Here is a 23814-nt window from a genome sequence, read left to right on the forward strand (position 1 = left end):
TGACTAGCAGCTTATCTTGAAGTTATTATGGAAAAATCGTTGTGTAGGCTTATATCACCTGTAGGAGAAAATGGAATTTTGTAAACATTTCGAAGTCAACATGATTGACCTTACTCATCCAACTTTTTCCCGCACCATCCCCATCAAAACATCTCTAAACAGCAAAATATTTGTATCAGTAGGCTATTGGCAGCAATTTAGCAATTAATATGAGTCTGCACAGTAGGATATTTCATCTCAGATGGCCATTCTGTTTATGTGAGTTATGGAGTTTTACCAGTAATGAAGCGAAACTGCCTCGTGATTTTCCGAATTAAAAGAAATACGAATTAGGTTATCGAGTATTTTGAGGCTTCGCGAACCCCCTGAAAACGCTTCGCGGACCCCCGGTTGAGAACCGCTGGTATAGATCTTGTAACGGTGATGGGGTAATCGTGCTTTGTAATTGTAAACGATTACGACAATGATAATTATAGCATTTTCATGTAATCGTTATCATAGTTCAGAGGTTCTCAACCTTTTTGACCTTGCTGACCAGTAAAACTCTAAAAAAACAACTGTCGGAGACCAGTAAACCTACAAAAATCAAAATTAATCTAAAATATAACTAGGATAAATGTATGCAACTCGAATAAAATATTGGAAACTTCATTTAATGCTGTTTGTTTCATATTAACCCTAGACCGCTCAGGTGAGATATCGTTACACGATCGGTGCGGTGGGGTCAAATTGACCCCATCAGTTATTATGCTTTTTGTCTTACCAATTTCGCTATACAGCTGTCTAATAACCTCTTGCATGACGTTATAACGATGCATCTTCCCTTTTTGAACCCTACTGTCTACCCATTTAAAAGTTCCCGCTGAGGCGTAACACCATTACACGAATGGCGATATGGGGTCAAACACCCCCCATCAGTTAATTATAATAACAAAAGAAATACCGACAGGACAATGCAACAATACAACAGGGCAACAACGACAACAACAAAGTAGATTCAATCCGAATCCTCCGGCTCCATGCACTTTTGACATGTCACTATTTTCACAGAGTGTGCTTTGCAGACAAATTCCCCACATTTTACACATTTCTCGCTTGTTTTCTTGTCTTGTGTTCTCGCAAAGACAGCATCTGCCACGTGCAGGTTTGGAGAGCTTCGCTGGTGGCATTTTACTGTCTTCTCCCGGAAAAATTTCATTACCGGACGATTTAGTTTCGGTCATTTGAGCTAACACCTCTTCTGCAGTATGCCTGAGCATTAATTCCGCACTCCATCCAGATACAACTGACTTCCTCTGACCAACAAAGAGATCTGAAAGCTTGCCGTTATGTCGCGTTGACTGCAAGTGACAGAAACATGCCAAAGAGCAACAAACAGTCGAAATCCATCCGATCACAATGAGGAGATAATTACTTGGTCTGCCCACTATACCTGCAAAATCGAACCCATGTGCAATCAATAGCTCATTGCGGCGAGGTATTAGCAATAATCAGCCAGGGATATCTAGATATCCCTGTAATCAGCTAATGCTTTATTCGAAATGATAGTGTATAACACCATTTAGGATTACATGTCTGGCAAGAACAATCCGACCGCACATAAAAATATGGCTCACATTTTTGTTCGTCTGGGGTCAATTTGACCCCAACCTGAGCAGTCTAGGGTTAAACATTTTTACGTGGCTCTATTAACGTTTCTGTAAGGCGAAGTCCTGATTGTTCGGTTTCATTTGAAAGAAATTAGACTTTGCTGTCTGACTGAGTCTCTATCATGCTGCCAAAATTTCATTTGATTGATTGTACTGCTGAAATGTAGCGCAGGATGTGAAGCGTTGATATATATAATTTTTCTAATATCTTTGGCGGAATGGTAGGAAAATTGCCAAGGACTGGCAACGGTCCGCGGACCAGTGATTGAGAACACTGTCATCATAGGCGCTGAACTCTAATTTGCTCTAGGTATGCGAGATCGATGACATCACAAAGGGATGACGTCATAGTGTGCCAGAATTGGCTCGCAAGCGTTCAATATCACCTGGCACTTGTATATATGGTGACAAATTACGATATGATTAAGCAGGCCGCGTAGCCAGCCGGCCGCTTGCTGAATTGATTGAATCCATTTCAGATTTACCAAGGTAGCATCAGTTTGTTATGGTTAAGAACATGCACCAATGCCGATAATACATCGATCGGATCAGCATCCTTGTGTAATATACTCGACACATCATGCTATCATAAGATTACCAACGCGTGCGACTGTGTAGTCCAGGGCCGGCCAACCCGTGGCCCGCGAGAAGATTTTGAGTGGCCCGCGAGATAATTTCCGAAATTTCTAATATCATCAAAAATGGATTGCACAGATTGCGAACTTGCAAGGCCAACCAAAATTTTGATTAGTCTGGCCGCAACACTTGAGATGTGATGACTAAAATATCAGTTCCGAAGCATTGACAGATCCATCAGCCATTCACATATTGGTATATCTTCGTACTCTACGATAGAGCATAATAATTTGCGATTGATTTATCAAAAGTAAAAATTTTCTACAAGCTTAGCGCAAAATGTTGTCACTCGATTTCTTGTTTTTAATATTGTTGCCCTTTTGTGAAAATGGAAGAACACCTAATGTATCAGATTGAGTCTAGCTATATTCGCGATTACGAGACAAAGTGTCGTTCAACATATGCGACCTTGCGTTTGCGCTCGCATTAAGACCGTCGACTATGTAACCTATGGGCACGAAATGATTGACGCATGTTGGTCGCAGCTTTCGATATCGATATGTCCATGCGCCGAATAGCCAAGTCTTCGCAAACATAGCCCAGCGATATACAGCAGGCCCGCAATATAGTCAAATGACAATATTATTGACCTATACACTTCAAAAAATTTTCGCGCTTCGCGCGGATATGGCCCGCGCGAAAGTTCGTCAATCGAATGTGGCTCTTTGGTCAAAAAGGTTGGCCAGCCCTGGTGTAGTCAATTAGCGAGCTCGCAATATCCCCAACATGTTTAAGTATTAGCGGAAATCAAGTACGCATGTACGCACAAGTCACACATTTTTGCGGACATTCGATGTCAGTAAGTTTCGTGATATCAATCTTTAATCACAACCGGAGACGCAATAGTTAAGCCGGCAATGATATACTTCGAACCACGCAGACGCAATTGTCTAGGTAGGCCAACGATGTTATCGTGCGCAGGCCAGTAATGGTATAGTGCGCACCGGGCCTATTGTCGATGCGATTCATCAAGCCAGCGCAACTAGACCCAACGGAGACGGGGTTAAATCAGGCCTGCGACGATTGCGCGCGGTAATCAATGGCCAAATTTCGCAATCATCTCAGCGTTTAGATCGCGTTGCGTTACATTGTGCACAAACGATTCTCGCAAATTGGAAACGCGCTTCCGGCTAATTGGCCGTGGCCGCGCGCAACACTGATAAAATACGGACAACTGAATTGTCACTAAGGACGGAGTTTTGTTAAGCGCCCGAACGTATTGCTGCCGGTTTACCTACGTGTTCAGCGGCACTACGAAACGCTTATTTCTAAATCGATCAATTCACCACCCAGTCAGTAACAGACCAAACCGAATTCTGGGTATGCCGCATACCCAAAAAAATTCCTAGGTCTGCGCGGCATGCCTAGCATACCTGAGTTCAGCGCCTATGACTGTCATGGTTGATTAATTTGCATATACAATCGAATGCTATTCGGATTTATGATAACTAATGAACTGTGGCTGTAGCTGAGCAAGGAATCGTCTTGGGTACGAGTTGATGATTGATCAATGTAATTATATCACATATTCACATATATTAGTTCTCCACATTGATGACGTCGTAACCAATGGTATCGGGTTACCGTATTTTCGAGACCAAAAATTCATACATTCTTTAGTCCAAACTAGTGTCAATATGGATTCACACTAGCAATGCTTTGCCTATCCACCATTGTTGGGATGACTCGAGGCCACTTTTTCGTATGACTTGACTCGAGTCACCTTGCAAGAATGACTTGACTTGACACGGGACATATGGATTGACTCGTGACTCGGAGAAAAATTTATGAGTCAATCATCAAGTCGTCAAGAAAACGGTGTCGAATAAATCTCTGTATCTTGTGTATGTTCGGATTGTTACATCACAAATAAATTGACTGCAAACAAAATGATCACAGCTTATGTTGTTGTAGTAGTATATTAATCTAATAGCAACGTTCCTTAAAGGACTCAGTGCTCACCTTGACCAATCCTCATTTATGATTTAAATCCGAGGAATATAGTTTATGCGTTTATATTCTCACTGACGGGTAGATCTGGGTAGATCGTTGGGTAATTTATTGTACCATATCGAGATTTCGTATTCGATCTGCAATTTTTGCTAATTAACTGTAGCATGTTGCTCTACAGTTACTCCTTTATTTAATGAGCAGTTATTAGTGTTTGCTCTTCTGGCTCCAGGAAGCAATGCAAATGTATTCATTATGGTAATAATCATGATTACAGTGCATGTAATCGTAATCTATTGTATTGATATAGTAATCACCCCATGTATGCTCCCCAAAATGATTGCAAGAGATTTGACGTGTTGAAGGAGGCGGTGACTGAAAGCCAACTGATGGCTGTATAATCTATAGCATGATTCCTTCTCAGGTGGCTATAGATCAGGATGACGGAATGTACGGTTTTGACTTCATACACCCCGGCTACACCATTGTCGCTGCCCGTGGAAATCGAGGGATAGCTGTTTATGACACAAGACAGCCCAAGTACAAACCTTTCTCTTTTGATTGGACCGATGGATTCAAATTTTTGTGCAAATAGTCGTCCGGTTGAATATAAATTCTATTGCTGACACCAAATCATAATTTGTGTTTTACTAAACTTACTACATCAGTGGTTGTTGAACTGTTTTGGACTCGCCCCCGGTTTATGATCGTGAAAAATTTAGCGACCCGCTTTTTGTCATATCACAATATGCAACCGGAACGCTAGCAATCCCAACGGATAGTTTGATGGCATGGAGGGTTATGACTGCTGACGAGAACATTCTCAAATAAGAAATTCGGACTTTCCAGACAGAGCAATAACTATGAACGGCAAATTCATATGACAGCAGCTTCGCACTCCGTTCCGATGCTTTCACATCCCCAAGAGAAGGCGTGACCCCCCCCTAATTTGAGAACTACTGTACTACATGGTTCTTCACTATCGCAATGAGAGTTGTGTGGCAAGTCCGATTTTAAAAGCTCCGCTTCATTTTCCAACCATTACTCTCTTTCCCCTCTCTGTTTCAATGTGAATATGTTTACACTTGGATTGCATTCGAAAATTGTTCATTCACCACCTTGTGTTAATCTACAGAAATGTAAGTATCACGTAACAGCAATTTTTTGGATATTATTACTAAAGTCAACAATTGTATTATTTAGTACATCATCTAAACAAATTAATTCATATCACCCAAAATTCTGGATACTAAATGAAGTGTCGACGAGTACAGTCTAATAGCAATCGAGAAAATGACGAGTCAACTTAGGGTTCTGGCCTTACATAGATAACTTCTCTGACTCCGGATTTTGTGCAGCAAAAAGTAGTTTAATCCTGCGTTTGCTCACTTTATCAGTGAAATTGTCATACTGACTGGGAAAAACAGCCTCAAAAATACTGTAGCTGAATATATTTTCAACAAATGCGCCTAATTGTAGTGTCATTCTTCATTTTCTGTTCGTATCCTACATGCGCCTGCAATTAACTGCTTAGAGCAGTGGTTGGGAACCTATGGCTCGCGAGCCATATATGGCTCTTTTGGGTATAAGATATGGCTCTTTGAGAAATAGGTAATTTTGTACCTAATTTATCAATATCGCAACAACTTGTTAGTTTTGATGACGGCAAGAATGATTATTCTCGTGGCAGCACAAATATGTCTTTGGGAGGTCAAGACAGTGGGGTATGCAGGGTTAGGGGCTCACACAGCCCTCTTTTCAAATTGATATCGCACCGGCGACTAACACCACTGGCGAATTTGATCTACCAACCATCGCCCGCCTAGCAATCTTGGATTGCACAATACCTTGACTGACGGAGAGAATAACAGACGTAGCGACTAGCGACACTTGTAGGACAATGCAGTTTTCAAACACACATTGTCTTCCTGATCCACACCGAGAAATAAAATGTCTTGGAAGTGACATTCACAATTATAAGTTCCAATTAAAAACAACGCTATACCTATCCTTATTCTTGATTGGTTATCAGTTTTTTAGCCCCGCCTTAAAAATGTGAGTGTGTAACGCAACGTTACGATACGCCGAATATTTTAGGAGTCGATCAATACTTAGGTTTGCAGAATCAGCGCAACAATTACATTTGAATAATATCAGTGATTATAAATTCTATGCTATTTACGATGAGTTGCGCTGTCACAGGTGAGGCTTGGCCCGCATGTGACTCATCTGAGTCTTACATCTCCTTTCGCGCTTTATTTTCGAACAATAAATATGAAAATTCCGTTACTTTGAGGATAAAAACGTTCAGAATCTTGTCATTCATAAACATCGATAGAAGATACCAATAACAATTGAAGGTTTCACAATTTTCCTTCACTCATCCGTGACGACATCTGAGGCATTGCCTCACTTGCCTCCCCTAATATCACGTCACTGACGTATCACACGGTGGGTATGTACTGATGTGGTGACCATGTTTGACTCCACCTACTCATCTGGCAGAAAAATATGGCACCATTCCGAATCCCATATAGTGCTACCAATATGTCACGTATGTTCAATTGTGACGTAATAGTAGATTGACATGCATGGCTCTTCGGTCGAAAAAGGTTCCCGACCACTGGCTTAGAGGAGTTTTCCTCCCGAACACGCAATATGTTTTAACAGAAGTAAAGTGGTGAAAACCCTCGATGCAAGGACTGCAGTCACAAATTGTGTCAGCTGTCACCCGACGAAAGAACAATACGTCTTGTCTTCACACCGAGACGGGTATTTTTCATCATTGCTCCCCGATATCACTACCCCACGACACAGTTTCTGATCGTTCAGGTCCGTCATGTTGTATGACATTCGTAGCATGTCGCAGAAAGGAAAGCTCAAGGAAGTCTTCATAATAAGCGGGCACAGCAGATCTGTTAATTCCGCATATTTTTCTCCTATGACCGGCAACACTATACTTACCACTTGTCTGGATGACAAGCTTAGGTATTACTACAGTGGGACGGTTCCATGTATTGTGTGTTCTGATATTATCTTGCATTAGGTTATTTGACTCCGTCAACATTACAAAACAAGATGTGAAGCTGCGAGCAAGCTGTAGCCATAACAGCCAAACGGGATGCCGTCTGACCCCATTTCGGGCAACGTGGCATCCTGAATGTGAAGATCTGTTTGTTGTCGGCAGTTTGCAAGATCCAAGACAGGTAACTGTGTATTGACTTGTCACTGTCGCTAGAACAGAGGTGGTCAGTAACGAAGTACTTCTACTTTTTCGAAGTACTCAAGTAGTTTTCTTCTACTTCTGGTACTTGCTCAAGTAGATCTTATTTTCGCTACTTCTACTTCATAATATTTTGTGATCTATTTACTTACTTTTCGCTATTTTCAGTTTGTCAAGTAGAAGTAGTTTAATCCTCTAATCAGGAAGATAGCCTGAGGAATTTCGGGCCTGTTTTCACGGAGTATCGACATTCAATTTTCATAAAGTTGAGTAAAGCCCAGAATTTCCTCACGTTTCGCGCACAGTGGATATGGAGTAACCTGTATGATTTCACGAAAGTATCGGTGAATATAAATTAGGTAGCGGGGTTGCGTGGTTCCGTTCACACCGCATTGTCGCCCATATGAAATATTTCATCACAGTATATATGGCTCATCATAACGTTTGAAATTGATGTTTCTCAATCTAGCATTTACTTATCATATCGTAATCTAGCAGTCCATAGCATGTCCTAATCTGGAAAAGTGGACTCTGATTTTTTTAGTGTTAGACCTGTTTTAATAAACCACCTTCGAAACTTTCTGGACTAAAGACATGAAACACATTTTCCGCTTTTAGAAGTAGTATTTATACTTCAATTTCAATTCCCAGTATCATAGTTTGAGTTCTAATTAGCATCAGTTCTTCTGTCTGGATAACATACATGACATGAGAAAAAGTAGATTTGGTTTCAGGATCGCATCATTTTAGGAGTTAATCGGTAATGGCGAGTGGCTACTTTCAAGATTGCAAGACACATCTAATAAACCTTCAAATAATGGAATTTTCGAAAACGTATTCTGTTATCATAACACAAGCAAGAGTGACAATGGCACTGACAGAAATGATGCAAAATTTATCCAAAACTTCTGTCTTTTTATAAAATCAGGTGAAAAACTGATTGGTGGTACAAAATTTGAATAACGTTTATCGAAACCCGAAGAACTTTTGCGTGTCACTTATCAAGAGCTACCGACACGTTAAAGGAAATAAAACGGAGTTGAATTCAAGACCAAATGGAGAATTATGACACAATAATGTCAAATTTATAAATAACATCAATGGAGCCAGAACATAGCAACAATGCAGCGTATAGCAACAGTAGCGTAAACAGTAATGCGACAGTGAGTCACGGTTGATACAATTAACGTAGCAAATGTGTTTGATAGCAAGACGCACAACTACACAATGGCAACTAGTGGGAAATCTTGAGGTTATAAAAATATTCTATCCGTCGACATAGGACTGGATTGTTCAGTTTAATGAACGTCGATTCCAATGCTGTTAAGTGGAATGTGGATCTGCCCTTGGACAGAACAGAAAACGTATCGTCTGATTAGTTTTGTACGCAAACCGTGCTGTCAATTAAATGTCGACCGATGGATGAATTGCGCGCTGTTAGTTGATTATATGTTGTGCCGCTTGACGCCTTTTTGCATTGATGTGCCAGGTTTCCCTAACCAACCAGCTGTGATGTCGATCTGGCATTCACTAACTACTTGCAGTGTCATCATATCTCAGTAACTCATACTGTAAAATACTTAAATATCTTAAACACTGTTCAAATATCTTAAACACTGTTACTGAACAAATCTTCTTGTACTAAATAAATCTTCCCTTTAGATTGACATCTACGATTCTCATGCGAAAGCATTCCACGTGGTGCAAGACTGGAATGTACTTACGACAGTTTCGTCAGTAAATTGTTTCCACAAGTCGGATTATTTGTTTGCCGGCAATGCCAAAGGAAATGTATTCATGTTCTCCAGAAAATGATTGACCAGAATTTACCAGCTTCCATTCATTTCCACGACAAATTGTGGCCCGCACAGCGTATGGACACCGCGGTAGCCCTATTGCCAGAGGTATCTCATTTCTGCATTGATCTGCTGTATTCTTGTTCTTCTGATGTATTCTGCAAGTGCAATGCCACCAGATGTCACATCGTTGTCTGTGTACGTTCCGAGATTGTGATTTACTGTCCGATCATCAAATATATGTCAGGGCAACAGCGTTGCCAACACTAACTAAACATGTGACAGTCATCGCTGAATAACTGATATCTTGAATGATGGACTTTTTACATTTCATTAATAAAGAATTTTTGTTCCAAAATGACTAAGAAGTAAGCAAATATTCGCCTGCGCGAAAACATTGCCAACCCTAAACACATGAGAGTCATCACTCAACAACTGCTACTTTTAAGTGCCCTTCTGCTTCACTGTATTCCCATTATTCGTTGTCCATGTGCTGATTTTTTACCAGTGCCAGTTATTTTCTTTCATTTTTCATGCAATTGCCTTTTCCCTTAATAGTGTCAATGTGTGATTATTTGATATAAAGTATACCTGTATCGGGTAAAACCGTCATGTGTTCATGGAGCTGTAAAACAACGTTTTTACTCTTAAAGCGGTATCAATAACAACATTTTGCATACCTATCATACAAGTATCTCCCGATGTAGCTCTGCATCGGCAAAGTATGGAACAAAGGTACAAGACTGTTGTGTTGACGTAAGCGGGTCAAGGATAAAATTGAAACTGGGAGCAGGAAAAGGCAGTGGAGACTGTGCAAAGAGCTCCAGAACGTAGAAATCTACATTTAAAACCGGGGCTGGACAATATGATCATAGAAGATATGGTGGTATTTAGTAACCGATGCGTACATCTGTCATGAGAACAGCGATTTACGTGTGTCTATCTGTATGGGTAATGCGATTTGGCGAAAATTTGATCTAAGTCAGTGACGTGTGGTGAGGTTCATGGTAGGTGGGGCACTAACAACTGGATTAGTACAGTAGGGGAATGTATTTGCTACGCATTACGAATTCGCAGTGGCAATCCCACGATTCATGCAGCACTATCGGTTTCCGAAATCCATAGTGCGTTTCACCGTGCTGCGGTCGTTCAATTCTTAGCGAATAGTGGGTGGGACAGATTCATTTGTGCGGTTACTGGCTATTGTTTCTGTCGAATTTATCATTACTTTGTGAATTCGAGTGGGTTCTGGTGCACTGACATTGTTAATTTTCGGAATCAGTGCTCCAATAGCATTTGATTGATACCAGTTATTATACATTCTAAGCTGTTTATGATGAATTGCATTATAACAGGTGTGGCACGACTCGCCTGTGCCTCACCTCTTGTTTAACACTAGTTTTAATAAATATGACAATTGATTAATTGGGTGAAAATATGTTCAAATTTAGTTATTCATGAACACTGATGGTCGATATCAATGATCATTGAGGGCATTCACAATTTCCTCTTACACATCCTGACGGCAGGGGCGGCACTGCCTCAATTGCCTCCCCTGACCGCACGTCACTGATCTAAGCGCATATAATGCCCATTGCAATGTCATTTATGTATCATAATTGCTTTTGCACGAAATAATGAAGTTTTGATTCTTCCATCAACCTAACTAATATCTGAGCCTGTACCAAGGTTTACTTGGATTTTCATAGTGTTGAATTTGCTATAACGCTTGTTTGTGCTTTGTATCCATACTTGATGCATTGTGATTTCTTAATTTAGCACAGATGAAAAATTAATGTAGGTGGATTTTGTACATCTGGAAGGTTTATGGAATTTGCGATGGAAGGTTTTGATAACGCGTCAGCTGGTGGGAATTCATCTTTTGAAGTAACCAGTGATGGAACGGAGGTAACATAACATCGTTGGGTTATATTTTTTATCTGAACAAGTCACACACAATGTACAATGCGATAAGGTATGTTATACACAAAATGGATTTCTTGTCATTGATGTAAGATGAACTTAAAACTGATCGGTACACTGTTTACATTTGATTCTTCTTCTTCCATTACCGCACATGCGACGTGACGTAAGTAGTGCATCACTACATCAAGTCAATTGAAATCATGTTGACTGCGTTGGGTTAATAGGGCCATGTGTATATTGAATCAAATGAAGAACAATTGCGAATATCCTGATTAGCATCAGTACTGCCGATTTAACAGCCTACTGCTTTCTTGTGCTCATTTACAACTTTATTTAAGAGTCTACAGAAAATGAGGAAAAGAACTCGAGCTGACAATTCTGCCCCTTTGAGAGAAAAGAATTCTGCTTCATCCGGGAGTGCATCCGATGAAGAAGTATTGACAAAGGAAACAGTTGCAATCAATGTCTCAAGTAAATTGCGAATATCAGTCATTCTTGAATCGGAGTTTAATCATGGCTCAGCTAATTCCACACTTCCTGGAATGTTGCAAGAATATAATATCTTCCTCATCCCAATCTCGAGATTTTGAGTGAGGATTCCAGATTACTTATAACAAAATCCGTCTACCTAATAAATTGAAGGCTGAATGAATTTACCTATGCTCAAACTATTATTTTGCATTTTGACTGATTCCAACAAATTAGTAAGTCAAAGCAGTTGATTGTAACATTTCGCCACAAAAATAGTAGCTTCAGAACTTCACCATTGCTGTGTGTAAATTTTAGAGTGTAAATAGGGTGAAAGAATAGTGATTCTTATAACCCCATCTGTGAAAATAATGCAACTGTATTATTCACACAGTTGTATCATTCGGTGTGATTGACAGACAGCTAAGATTGCAGTCTACTTATTTCATGATACGCCTGTGGACTATACCAGTGTTTCTCAACCCCGAGTCCGCGGACTCATTTGAGTCCGCGGAAGGTCCTTGGTGAGTCCGCGAACACAGGAATTTTCAGTAACTTAATCGGCTCGGCACACACTTTGACAGATTGTCAACCTGGTATTTCCTCGGGTTTTTCAATGGAAAGACGATAGTTACATGGTGAATTTAAGATTTTAGGTAATTTTATATCGATAAAACCCAAAAAAATGAGCATGGATCCTAATTTAGGGGTCTACGGACTCAGTTTTAGATTGAAAAGTCGAAAATCCACGGAAATGTCAAAATTTTCAACTTTTTCTTCCACTTCCGATATGATTTCGGAACATGTAATTGACAGACCTAGGGGGCTCGTTCACTTTCGGACCAAAGTCATAGCAGCCTTATGGAGAAAATAGCTTTTTGGTCCGAAAGTGAATGAGCTCCGTCCTGGTCCGGTTTCGTCAAATTCCGATTTGAGATTAGGCTGCATGATTCGCAAAATTCCTATTTTGAAATGTTAGTAACCTTAATAGCTGTCATAAAAATGCATAGATACCTCAAATATGTGACTGGCGACACTCAACTTCAATAGTGCTTTCAGAACTACATTCATTGCAGTAGAATTTAATACCTCGGTGACTTTTCGGGTTTCCCTTATCAAGAATTAATGGCACCATAAAAAGGATAAAGAGTTTGTATACTATCTTTCAATATTCCATTAATATATTCCGCTGATTGTCTGTGTAACGTCTTCTGAGTATTGTATAATTTGATTCTCTATTATCCCTTAATTATGACTACCGGAGTTCCGGTACAGCTGACTTTGGCCAGCTACCGTTCCTTTTTATCATTGCATTGTTACGTCAAATTTTGCCAATTTGGATTTTGTTTGAATCTCTTTCTATATGCTTCTTATTGTGCCGTTACCTCTTGTTGATAAGGGGCATACGAAATTCCTGCAAGTTAATAAATTATACTGCAGTGAATGTAGTTTTGAAAGCAATATTAGAGATACCTCAATAAGCGATGTTTGGCCACGTATATTTCAAACGCAAGAACAACGAAACAGCACCGCTACAAATTGATCAGCATTCCAAGCATTATTGGTTCTCCTGAGATTTTCTGTGTCTTGGGCAAACCAGTTGGTTGCAAGTATCACAGGCAAAACGGGTATGTTTTGCACATCTGTCGCATCATCCTGGTTTGATACCAATCACGCCAGGTATAAAACCCCTATTATCGCCAACTGGAATTTTTCAAAATGCCCTACATTTATGTTCGAGGTAGCCTATTGCTAAAATTGTCATAAGCAATTCTATCAAGGTCATTAACTCTACAATTTTGGTCGGATTGACATGAATTTAGTACGGTACGAATGGACTCGGAATTTATTGCTGCGTGTTCACTATTCACAATTCACATACAGAATATGCCAGGTATAAACCCCTGGGACAGCTCTTTATACACACTTATGCGGGACCGTAACTGCCGTACACCAAACCCCCATAATTGAGGGGGGGAGCTCGAAGGGGGGCCAAAACTATTCGTGAATTAACATTCGTGTTTTTTGAAAAGTTATGCAACTTTTTAGAAAAATTATATCATTATATCATATTCCGAAACGTCTCACTCAGCTCAACTGATAAATCTGAATGCATGAGCAGAGATAGCATAAAAAATTTACAGCTATATATATATGCAATTCCCGATCATGTTGACCGATTCAATCATGAATTATGGAATATTTTCGTGCTTCGCGCGGTTTATTCAAAACAAAACGACTGAATGAACGGTACAAAAATTTCGCTGAGAAGTAGCGGTAAAAAGGTATCGGAAGGGGGGGTCTGGGGGTAAAGCCCGCCAGAAGTTAGGTTTATCGCCTGTGTGGCCCAAGACCAACGTTTTGTTATTGAGGGGGGCTGACGAAGTGCTGTTACGGTCCTGCACGTAGGCACATTGCACAGGTTTCTGGCGCGATATACGCTGAGTGCTGGTAATTGATTATGGCGACTTGTTCACTTACAGACTATTTGGAAAATGACAAATCGTAGGGACATGTGCTAATCACAGAAACAATCTATAGTTGTCTAATATAAGTGGAACTCGAGATGTGGACTGCATTACTGAATAGTTGCTTCAATTGCAAAGCCGACAGATGTGGAAAGACAGATTTAAGAAAGCTTCCTTGACTCAATTTTAGCCAAATGTGCAGTCGATGGAGCATAGTCTTTCATATCTTTGTTAGCAAGCTGCAACAGCTCTTTTGCTATTTCCGACCGCATCACCTACCTGTGTGAATCTGACTTTTCAACTCTGACGATGAGCAAAAGAAGTATAGCAATAGACTTCAACCGGAAGATGACATCAGATGTAGGCCTACATTGACAACCATAATTCCGGAATTCAATAAACTTGTCAAGCAAGATCAAGGACAAGGCTTCCATTGAGTGTGGGTTGAGTGAAAAACAGTGCTTGCTTTTTTGTTGATACCGTATTACACTCTCTTGGATAGAAATAAAAAAAAAAATTTTTCAGTAATATATAGCTTGAGTCCGCGGATATACTGGCGAGCTTGAAATGAGTCCGCGGGTAAAAAAGGTTGAAAACCACTGGCCTATACCAATAAGAACACTGGACTAAAACCTACACCTAAACTGACTCGTGCACATGTTGGTAATAAACTTCTATGAAAATATATTGTTTGCTTCTGTTTTTATGACTAAAATCATTATAACGGCTGAACACCAACCGTCATGTATCACAGCTACCGTATATGGCAAATGGTTCTAAAATCGGCCGTCCAGAGTATATACCTGTGACACAGGTGCGTTCTTAAAGTCGACGCAGGCTATCAACAAGAAAAATGCTCAATGTCTCGTCCAATACAGCTTTAAAAAACTGTCAGCACCAATCCAAGACTTGATGTAGTTTTCAGGATCTAAGTACCGGAGTCTTATTTATCACAGCTGTTCATATTTAGGCAAATAAGTGACTGGATTTGCAACCTAATGTTAGAAGATGAGTGTACCTAAATTTTTGTGCCTTCATTTGTTCAGAAACGAGTGAGACTGATTCCGATCTAGAAGATTCTGATTCCGACGGTGAAGCAATGGTACGGTGTTCCTTGCGTCTTCTTCATGTCTTCTCATTCTTCCATATTTTAAGAGAGCAAAATACATGAAAGAAAGAACGGAAATTGATATGGAGAGAAGAAACTTGTTACTGAAATTGAACATCGCAACATTGACCAGAGACGTGCAAGAGTCAGTTCGCAAGGAAAATGATTCGAAACCAAAGTCGAGACAATTTCGTAATATCTTTTATTATATATTTGAATAATCTATCCTCATTTAACATTGAATCAACTAATGCTTTTTCGAAATAAGTTTTTTCGCACAGAACAAAGATCTCAAACTCATTTTCACCTAGGGCCAAGTCACCTCATTGGCTTCCTACAAAAGCCGAATTTAACTGCACGTAACCTAAAATACATCTAACCGCACATTAGGTAGCTTAACTTGTTACTTATAGAAATTAATATGTCTGTTCATTTTTCTGTTTCAAGTCTATGAATTGCCTTTGGTTTATGAAACCCTTACAGCTCCAACCTCCGAGAATCAAACATCATTCAATCTAATGAAGGAACACAACTCGAGCGCAAGTAATGGTATCAAGTGATGTTGTCAAAGACACGGAGAAACAGTGATTGCCACTATCAACGTGCAGTACATAACAGACTGAGATATGAATTGAACTTGGTTTCAAGTATCCACTTCAGTAAGCCCACTCCATTTCTCAGAAATATATATCGCCGTGTCCAGATATTGCAAGCAACGTCACGTCACAATGAAAAGACAGCAGCTATTTGAAACAAATCTATAAAACTAGGAATATGTCGAAATAAATATCCCAGCTCACCAGCTGGGGGGAGGGGAGAATTTCTTGTCCACTTTTACACGGTTTTCATCCTCATTTCCGCAGACAACTAAGTAGCTACGTTGAATGCAATGGCTATGATTTTGTCAAACTTAAAATTATGTTACTAATTTCCTATATAATATATAATTATTTCACTTCAGGTAAGAAAGAACTGCCTGCAATCTCGTCGAGAGTTTTAAGATCGGCGGGGGTTTTAAGATCCAGGAAAAATCCGCCAACAATATCTGATCCTGCACAAGCTAGCGAGCAATCCATGTCTTCCGTGGTATACAATATTCGCCAATATCACTATATATATTATCTTCAAATCTTGATCGCTGTTTCAGCGTTCCGTACCAATCACTGAATTCGCCATGGCCGCTGTAGGTTTCGAGCAAGTGACTCCAGAAGATAAGAAGGACAAAGAGGACAATAAGAAGCTGTACAATGACCATCACGCTTTCATGGATTCCTTACGACACAGACAGTATGTGACCGAAGTCCTGTCTCCAACCTCATATGGACAAGCCGTGTAAGGAATCTGTTGACTTTTGTTGCAAAACATTAACCCGCAGCCTCATCAGCTTAACCGTTCTGAAAATAGGAAGTTTCTTCATTGACTGAAGTAATAATATTCAGGAGCAAGGAGAAAGTAAAAAGATTGAGTATCACAAAGGAATGCGTGCAAAAAGTCACCGTGAAACGTGTTTATTGCATGGCTGTTCAACCGTCATTTTCACATCTTTTGGTAGCTGCCGGTGACACCATCGGAAACTTGGGATTATGGAAGCCTGTACGTTTAATTACATCCATTCTTAATTACAATTAGCTCGATATCGTATTTTTCCCGATACAATCCATCACGGGCGGTGTCCATTTTGATCGAATAGTTGAGCTATAGTCGTTCGTTTCTTGTAGTTAATTGGTATATTCATGTATGGCCGCAAATTTATGTGTGAAGTACTGATATAATTAACTCTGACTTGCCATCTTTGAGCAAAAGTTTTTAAATCGCTACTGTTTGACTACTGATTTTGTACACAATTTCTAGGGCCTGAAGGATTCAAACAATGGAACATACATGTTTCGAGCGTGTGACCATGTGATCAGCAGTTTGAAATTTTCACCGGTCAACAGCAACCGACTTTACTACTCGTCCTACTCTGGCCAACTGAGATGCTTGGACTTCAAGAAATCAGTCTTTGAAAAGGTATAGATCAGTGGTTCTCAACCTTTTTGTCTTTGCGGACCCTTTTCGGACCGCCACGGCCCTCGCGGACCCCCACGAAGTTTTAGTGATGTAAGTCTGAAAATTTTAAATAAGTGTCCTCTTTTTAGATTTCAAAAATATGGTGACCCTACTCCTTAACTACTGCTGAAATCTAGCGCAGGCATCAGTAGCGATTAGCCGTTTACATATAACTTGTCTTATAGATTTGGCGGAGTGATAGGAATATTGATACCGTTCCGACCAGCTATTGTAAACACTGTCTTGGTTGATTGTTTTGTATATAAAACGGAATTCTATTTTGATTTGTAATAACTAGGTTTTTGTTGCAGTCAAATCCGTGAATAGTGGCGTGGCACCTATTTTCACCAAAGTTGCACTAGAAAGTTGCTTTTATGGATAAGTTCCTTGAAATTATTCGGGTATGAGATACTCAAATCATTCCTTATCCAAGGCATTGCAGCTAAACTCAATGTTTGCGAGTTCAACAAAACCGATAGCTGGATAAAAATGACCCAGTGAAAATATAACTTTTGGTGGTCTTGCCTGAATGTACGTCGATTCAGAAAGGACCTAAAATTCAAACGACCGTATCACGGGGGTCGGCAACCTTTTTCGTCTGAAGAGCCATATTAGCCCTATATTTTCCATTTCAACTAACAAAGAACCAGACACCTCAAAATCCGTGACGTCATGGCAGTAATGATTCGAACCAGGGCTATGGAGTAAATTTTACTACCCCATGTAATCACCCCATGTATGCTCCCCCAATTAATTGTGAGACATTTGTCGTGTTGAATGAGGCGATGATTGAAAGGCAACTGAAAAGCTGTTAACCCTTGCGCACATGATGGCTGTATAATCTATAGCATGATGCCTTCTCACTCAGGTCGCTATAGATCAAGATGACGGAATGTGCGGTTTTGACTTCATACACCCCGGCTACACCATTGTCGCGGCCCGTGGAAATCAAGGGATAGCTGTTTATGACACAAGACAACCCAAGTACAAACCTTTCTATTTCGACGGGACCAATGGATTTAAATTTTTGTGTGAATAGTTGTCCAGCTTAATATAAATTCTATTGCCGACACTATTTCTTGATTTGTGTTTTGCTAAACTTGATACATCAGCGGTTCTCAAACTTCTCTCCTTTATGATAGTGAAAAATTCCGCGTCACCTTTTTTGTCATATCACAATATGCAATCAGAATGCTAGCACTCCTTGCAGTGTGCAGCCCCTTGATTATCTTTTTCATCCCAAACATGCAATATGTTTGACAGAAGTAAAGTGGTGAAAACCCTCGATGCAAGGACTGCAGTCACAAAATGTGTCAGCTGTCACCCGACGAAAGAACAGTATGTCTTGTCTTCACACCGTGACGGGTATTTTTCATAATTACATTCCGAAATCTATACCCCATGACACAGTTCCTCAACGTTCAGGTCCGTTATGCTGTATGACGTACGCAATATGTCGGAGAAAGGAAAGCTCAAGGAGGTCGTCGCAATAAGCGGGCACAGCAAGTCGGTTAATTCCGCATATTTTTCTCCTATGACCGGCAACACTATACTTACCACTTGTCTGGATAACAAGCTGAGGTATTACCACAGTGGGACGGTTCAAAGTATTGTGTATTCTGATATTATCTTGCGTTAGGTTATTTGACTCCGTCAACATTACAAAACAAGATGTGAAGTTGCGAGCAAGCTGTAGCCATAACAACCAAACGGGACGCTGGCTGACCCCGTTTCGGGCAACGTGGCATCCTGAATGTGAAGATCTCTTTGTTGTCGGCAGTCTGCAAAGGCCAAGACAGGTATCTGTGGATTGGCTTGTCACTGTTGCAGTGTTGCTAGAAGCATACTGAACCGGAATCTTACATTCCTAGTAGTTTAAGTTGGGCTGTGTCGATATTTGGAAGTAGCAAATGTGTTGCAGCACTTCTGAATGCACAAGTAGTTTGAGGGCTACTGCAGTGAAAGAAACGCTGTAAATATCTACTCAACTGCAAGTAAAAAATGAACACGATTTTGTCACGGATTCGCATCATTTTAGCAGTCGATCGGTAATGGCTAGTGGTTACTTTAGAGCAGTGGTTCCCAAAGTGGGCGCCACTGCCCTTCTGGGGGCGTTCGGGAGCGTGAAGGTGGTGCTGGCCATGAAATAGGCTATTAGGGGGCACTGGCTATAAAATAACGCGGTAGGGGGCGCTGAGAGCAAATAGGGGCGCTGTAGGTATAGAAGGCAACTGCTGCGTAGTGTTCAAACTATAGATTAATAAAGCAGCTAAATATGCTGTAAAATGCAAATTCGATTCACCCGGGGCAACTCAGGGTCCTTCGTCTATTGAATCAGCTGTACTGGAAAAGTCTATTGTTACATGACAATGTTGATCGTGCCTATCAATGGACTAATGTAGCAGTCCACAGGATCCCTAAAAAGCTTGACTCATTGTGTACTGTCATAACTAGCACTGTGTAACTGTCATTGTGTATTGTCATAAGCATAGGCGCCGAACCTGGGTATGCAAGGTATGCCAGGCATACCTCTAGACCTTTTTTTAGGTATGCGGCATTCCTAGAATTCGATTTGTCATGTATCCGCATAAACCCCGATTGTGTTATTTAGAACGAATCGCAATGTAATTCCTTTCCGTTTACGACATACCTGTTGCCGCTCATGTGAGCGAGGTAACCCGTTGTGTGCGGCCAATTAGCAACAAACGCGTTGCCAATTAGCGAGATTTGTCTGTGCACAATGTAACGCGACGCGATCTCCCGCTGAGATGATCGCGAAATTATGTCATTGATTGCCGTGCGCTCGGCAATCATCGCTTGGGACGCTTGCCTGATTAATCGCGTCTCCAACAAGCCTAGTTTCACTCGCTTGAACATTATGAACTATCACATCAGCAGTAGGCCCAGTGCGAACTGTACCATCGCTACCTGCACTCTCACATCTGGATTGGCGCACACGATATCATCGCTTGCCTACACAATGGCATCTGCAACAGGCCTGGTACGAAAGATATCATCGCTGGCCAGTGGCCAACTATCACGTCTAGAGCCGAGCATGCGTTGGCTCCAATCCCTGGATGGCTTGGTGACAATGCAGTTAGGTGTTTGCTGGTTAGCGATTGTAATCAAAGAGCGACATCGCTGAACTGAATGACATCGAATGTCCGCAGACATGTGCGATTGTAAGTGCGCCGTGCATGCGTAAGTGGTTTTCAGTAATACCTAAACATAACCATCAGACCAGTGCTTTTCAACCTGTGTGACGGTTCACACTGGTGCGAATGAAAAAAATTGCAGTGCGAATGACGGAGGTGGTTCGAATAGTACGAATGAAAAATCCGTATGAGCGCGAATAAAAATCGTGAATAATTGTTCATTTTTCTGACGTAGAATAATTCAAATAAACCTTGTAGGAAATTCAAGGGCAGTGTAACTGTTGTAGTTAAGACGCAAATGTAAAAAATTGTTTAAATTGACGCACCACTAATCGTAGCTCTCACAAGCCGTCGTGAATTATTGTTTTCGCATTTTAATTATTACGTAATGAAAAGCCTGGTTTGGAAGCTGGTGTAGTTGCAGACACACAGTATATCAGCCCGTCTGAGCCTGCGGCAGGCTGGAAAAATGGCGTCAAATTGATTTTCTGCTTTCTTTCACTAAACAATCATCATATTTTTGTAATAACTGTTCGATTAGCGCAAGGCACGAGGATAGTAGTATATACCATGATTACAGCCTCACATTTGCAAGTTACTGTAACGCAAATTTCACCTTTTCAAGGGTTATCAAGTATGGACCGCATGGGTATGATTTAGGGTCGACACTGTGCGAGAGCTAGCTGTTAATATGTATCTATGTAATATCTGTTGAATTTATTGCAAAAAAATCCTGCGATAGTTTTTACATCTCCAAGGTCACTGTGTTGGGTACTGTAGTTAATAAGCGAGACACGCAGAAAATATGGCTTGATCATGGGAATCAGACGACCTTTATTTTGAATTCATGATAAGATTTGTCCGAATGTTTTCTCTGGGAAACATGGACGAGGACTGTTGGAATGAACTGATGTAGGGGTGCTGTGCAACAAGCGAGTCCAGGCCTATGAGACTCATTCAGTTCAAGGCCAACCCCGTCTGTGTTTTGGCTAACATTCCGCTGATAAAACCTTGGCCAAAAATGACTGTCGCTGGATGGTCAAACCTTTCTATATGGATATGCTCCGTTGTCGGTACGGAATGGCCCCGTTCTGGCGATCTCAGTAGACAGTAGTACAAATGCGACACGCAGAGTAATTTTCTTCACCCTAATTTGAAATCGCGTGCGTCAGACATATTTTATAGAGCTGTGTTGGGTAGAATTGTGGTGTGCACGTTCGGTACGTCATACATGTCCGTAAAATCGTAGCATATACTACTGTAATGCTAAAAATGAATTCCTTTTCATGGGCGAGGCTCGCATCGTGAAATCCCACAAATATTCTGATTTTGGTGGTATACTCCAAAATGCTACTTTAAGGTTAAGAAAATGTTATGAATTTTCAAATTCGATTGAGCTAAAGAGCCGAACAAACAGTATCATGACTTTATTGTCTCTTCTCATATACTCGCGAGACAGAAAATGGGAAATCGGAAAAAAAAGAACTCAGGTTGGAGCAACGTATCATAAGGTAGCGAGCTCTAATGTGCCTACTCTGCTTGATGATAATGATTTTGACCTGATTTTCCAAGACATCAGGCACCAGCTTCAACACAAGCATTTGGATTTTTTACCCTTTCGACAAAAACTGGATCCTCCGGGACCTTTGTGTCATCTCTTGAAAACGATTTCTGCCCACTCGAGGAAAATACGCTGTATTTTGGATATGAGTGCAGAACAGTTCTTAAGACCTGGCCATCCAAGCACTATGGTGTGCGTTATTGTACAAAATCGAACAACTTGTTTGACCGAGAAGCGTTTTAGTGAAATAGTTGCAATCAAAACGCGGGAAAAGAGCTGACTTTTTTTGAGACACTTCATGGCCTAAAAACTATAGCAGCCTATTTGTTGCACATCTGAACAGAATGTTCTTATGTATCTTCATCCTCTTTTTGCACAGCAATTTTCGGTTGGCTTGTGCGAATGAAATTTAGTTTCCACAAAAAGTGCGAATGAAGCTCAAAAAGGTTGAAAAGCACTGCATCAGACGATGTGTGTCAACTGTCAAGGCATTAGTTGTAAAAGACGGGAAAGGTTTGAACAACCTGAAATCGGGGCCATTATAGAACAGATTCCATAACAACTCGGTCATTTTGCCTTGCGCAAATTGTCGCCGAGGTTACGTAATACGCGTCGATAAGCTGCATATTTAATTGTTCGCTAGCGATCAGGGACTCGCTAATTGACAGCACTTCCGGGCTCTTTGACAAGCTTATCATACGCGCAAGTTTGTTAACACGAAGATATTGCATAATCGGCATTTATTCATGCACTTAACCCTCATGAATTGATGCTATATTAACCCTAATTATCGATTCCGTCTGATCATGACGTCATCCCTTTGTGACGTCATCAAACTGGCATACCTAAGGAAAATTAGCGTTCGGCGCCTATGGTCATAAGTATTTGAGAAGTTATTGCTCACTGCAAGATGCGATGGCTTTTTGAGAGAAAATGCGTGATTTTAATCTCTGCTTCAAGCAATCGTGGATTATACACAGTGCTGTAACCGAGGCCTTCGACACGACGTTCTGGTTTGCAGAAACAATATCCCTTCTAGGCCAGGCATACTTGAAGGGCATATTTTCCAAAATTTCCGAATAGAATATTTCCGTTCTTAGTAATAATGATACCTGATAAAGACGAAAACGGCACTGTTGGGATTCGGTAAGAAACTCGTGATGTTTCACCGAAATTGTGCTGCACGTGAATTGTTTCAATTCTTCAGCTTGCATTAGCTACCGCTCCAGCTCGAATACCCAATCTTGATGGAGAAGCATGAATCAATAATCTTAGAAAACTGCACAAGGATATGACAGTTTGATTCCAGGATATATTCCAATTAGAAATTCCTTACCAGATTATCAATCCATTCTGTAAAGTTTCCGAGCGTGTGATGATAGACGAGCTGATTACATTGTAGTGTAGGTAGAACAATTTTGAGTTCAAACTGAAGTTCAACTTCTCCAATCAGTCGTTCTGAATGCACAATTAAATCAAGTAGAAATACTCTCACTTGGCTCAAAAAAGATTGGCTAACAGTACTTTAGAGATTGCAAGAAGCATCTCAGTGACTAACATAAAATAGCTAGTACCCCTACAAATAGTGGAATTTTCTAAAACAGATTCTGTTATTGCAACACAAGCAAGAATGTCATGACAATGCCACTCATGAAAATGATACAAACTTATCCAAAATCTGTCTTCTTTGCAATATCAGAAGTGTGTTGAGTAAGCAGTTATTCTGATGCATTATTTCTACGAATATGTACTTGCAGCGTCATCATTTCTCGGTACCTCATACTTTTAATTACTACTTATTGGTATCTGAGTATCATATATAAAC

The 23814-nt window shown here is 40.5% G+C and overlaps 2 protein-coding genes across 5 annotated transcripts in view; both read left to right on the top strand.

Annotated features, from left to right (window-relative positions):
* The window catches only part of LOC145441183 (WD repeat-containing protein 76-like), a 40062-nt gene that overhangs the window by 5928 nt on the left and 10320 nt on the right, over positions 1 to 23814 (top strand). For 3 of the 4 annotated variants that reach the window (XR_013915765.1, XR_013915764.1, XM_080318994.1), the window contains exons 5-12: positions 16186 to 16310; positions 16372 to 16556; positions 16664 to 16817; positions 17076 to 17234; positions 18142 to 18257; positions 18537 to 18638; positions 18699 to 18854; positions 18913 to 19072. Coding sequence is in view for 2 of the 4 variants with exons in the window: in XM_080318994.1 (XP_080175120.1) it covers positions 16186 to 16310; positions 16372 to 16556; positions 16664 to 16817; positions 17076 to 17234; positions 18142 to 18257; positions 18537 to 18638; positions 18699 to 18854; positions 18913 to 19072 (1157 nt within the window). In the remaining 2 variants the exon portion in view is untranslated. Of the gene's footprint in view, positions 1 to 4659; positions 4776 to 6905; positions 7008 to 7067; positions 7224 to 7281; positions 7442 to 9120; positions 11034 to 16185; positions 16311 to 16371; positions 16557 to 16663; positions 16818 to 17075; positions 17235 to 18141; positions 18258 to 18536; positions 18639 to 18698; positions 18855 to 18912; positions 19073 to 23814 lie in introns of those variants that run through there. The other variant, XM_080318996.1, reaches the window with a different exon arrangement.
* LOC145441181 (WD repeat-containing protein 76-like) overlaps positions 11028 to 23814 on the top strand; it is a 54668-nt gene continuing 41881 nt past the window's right edge. The window contains exons 1-3 of the mRNA XM_080318991.1: positions 11028 to 11162; positions 11519 to 11651; positions 15163 to 15218. Coding sequence (XP_080175117.1) covers positions 11082 to 11162; positions 11519 to 11651; positions 15163 to 15218 — 270 coding nt within the window. The 5' untranslated portion in view covers positions 11028 to 11081. The remainder of the gene's footprint in view (positions 11163 to 11518; positions 11652 to 15162; positions 15219 to 23814) is intronic.

This window comes from Botryllus schlosseri, chromosome 6, assembly GCF_051294905.1.
Source record: "Botryllus schlosseri isolate E-star chromosome 6, Bs_hap1, whole genome shotgun sequence".
In the NCBI taxonomy this organism is placed as follows: domain Eukaryota; kingdom Metazoa; phylum Chordata; class Ascidiacea; order Stolidobranchia; family Styelidae; genus Botryllus; species Botryllus schlosseri.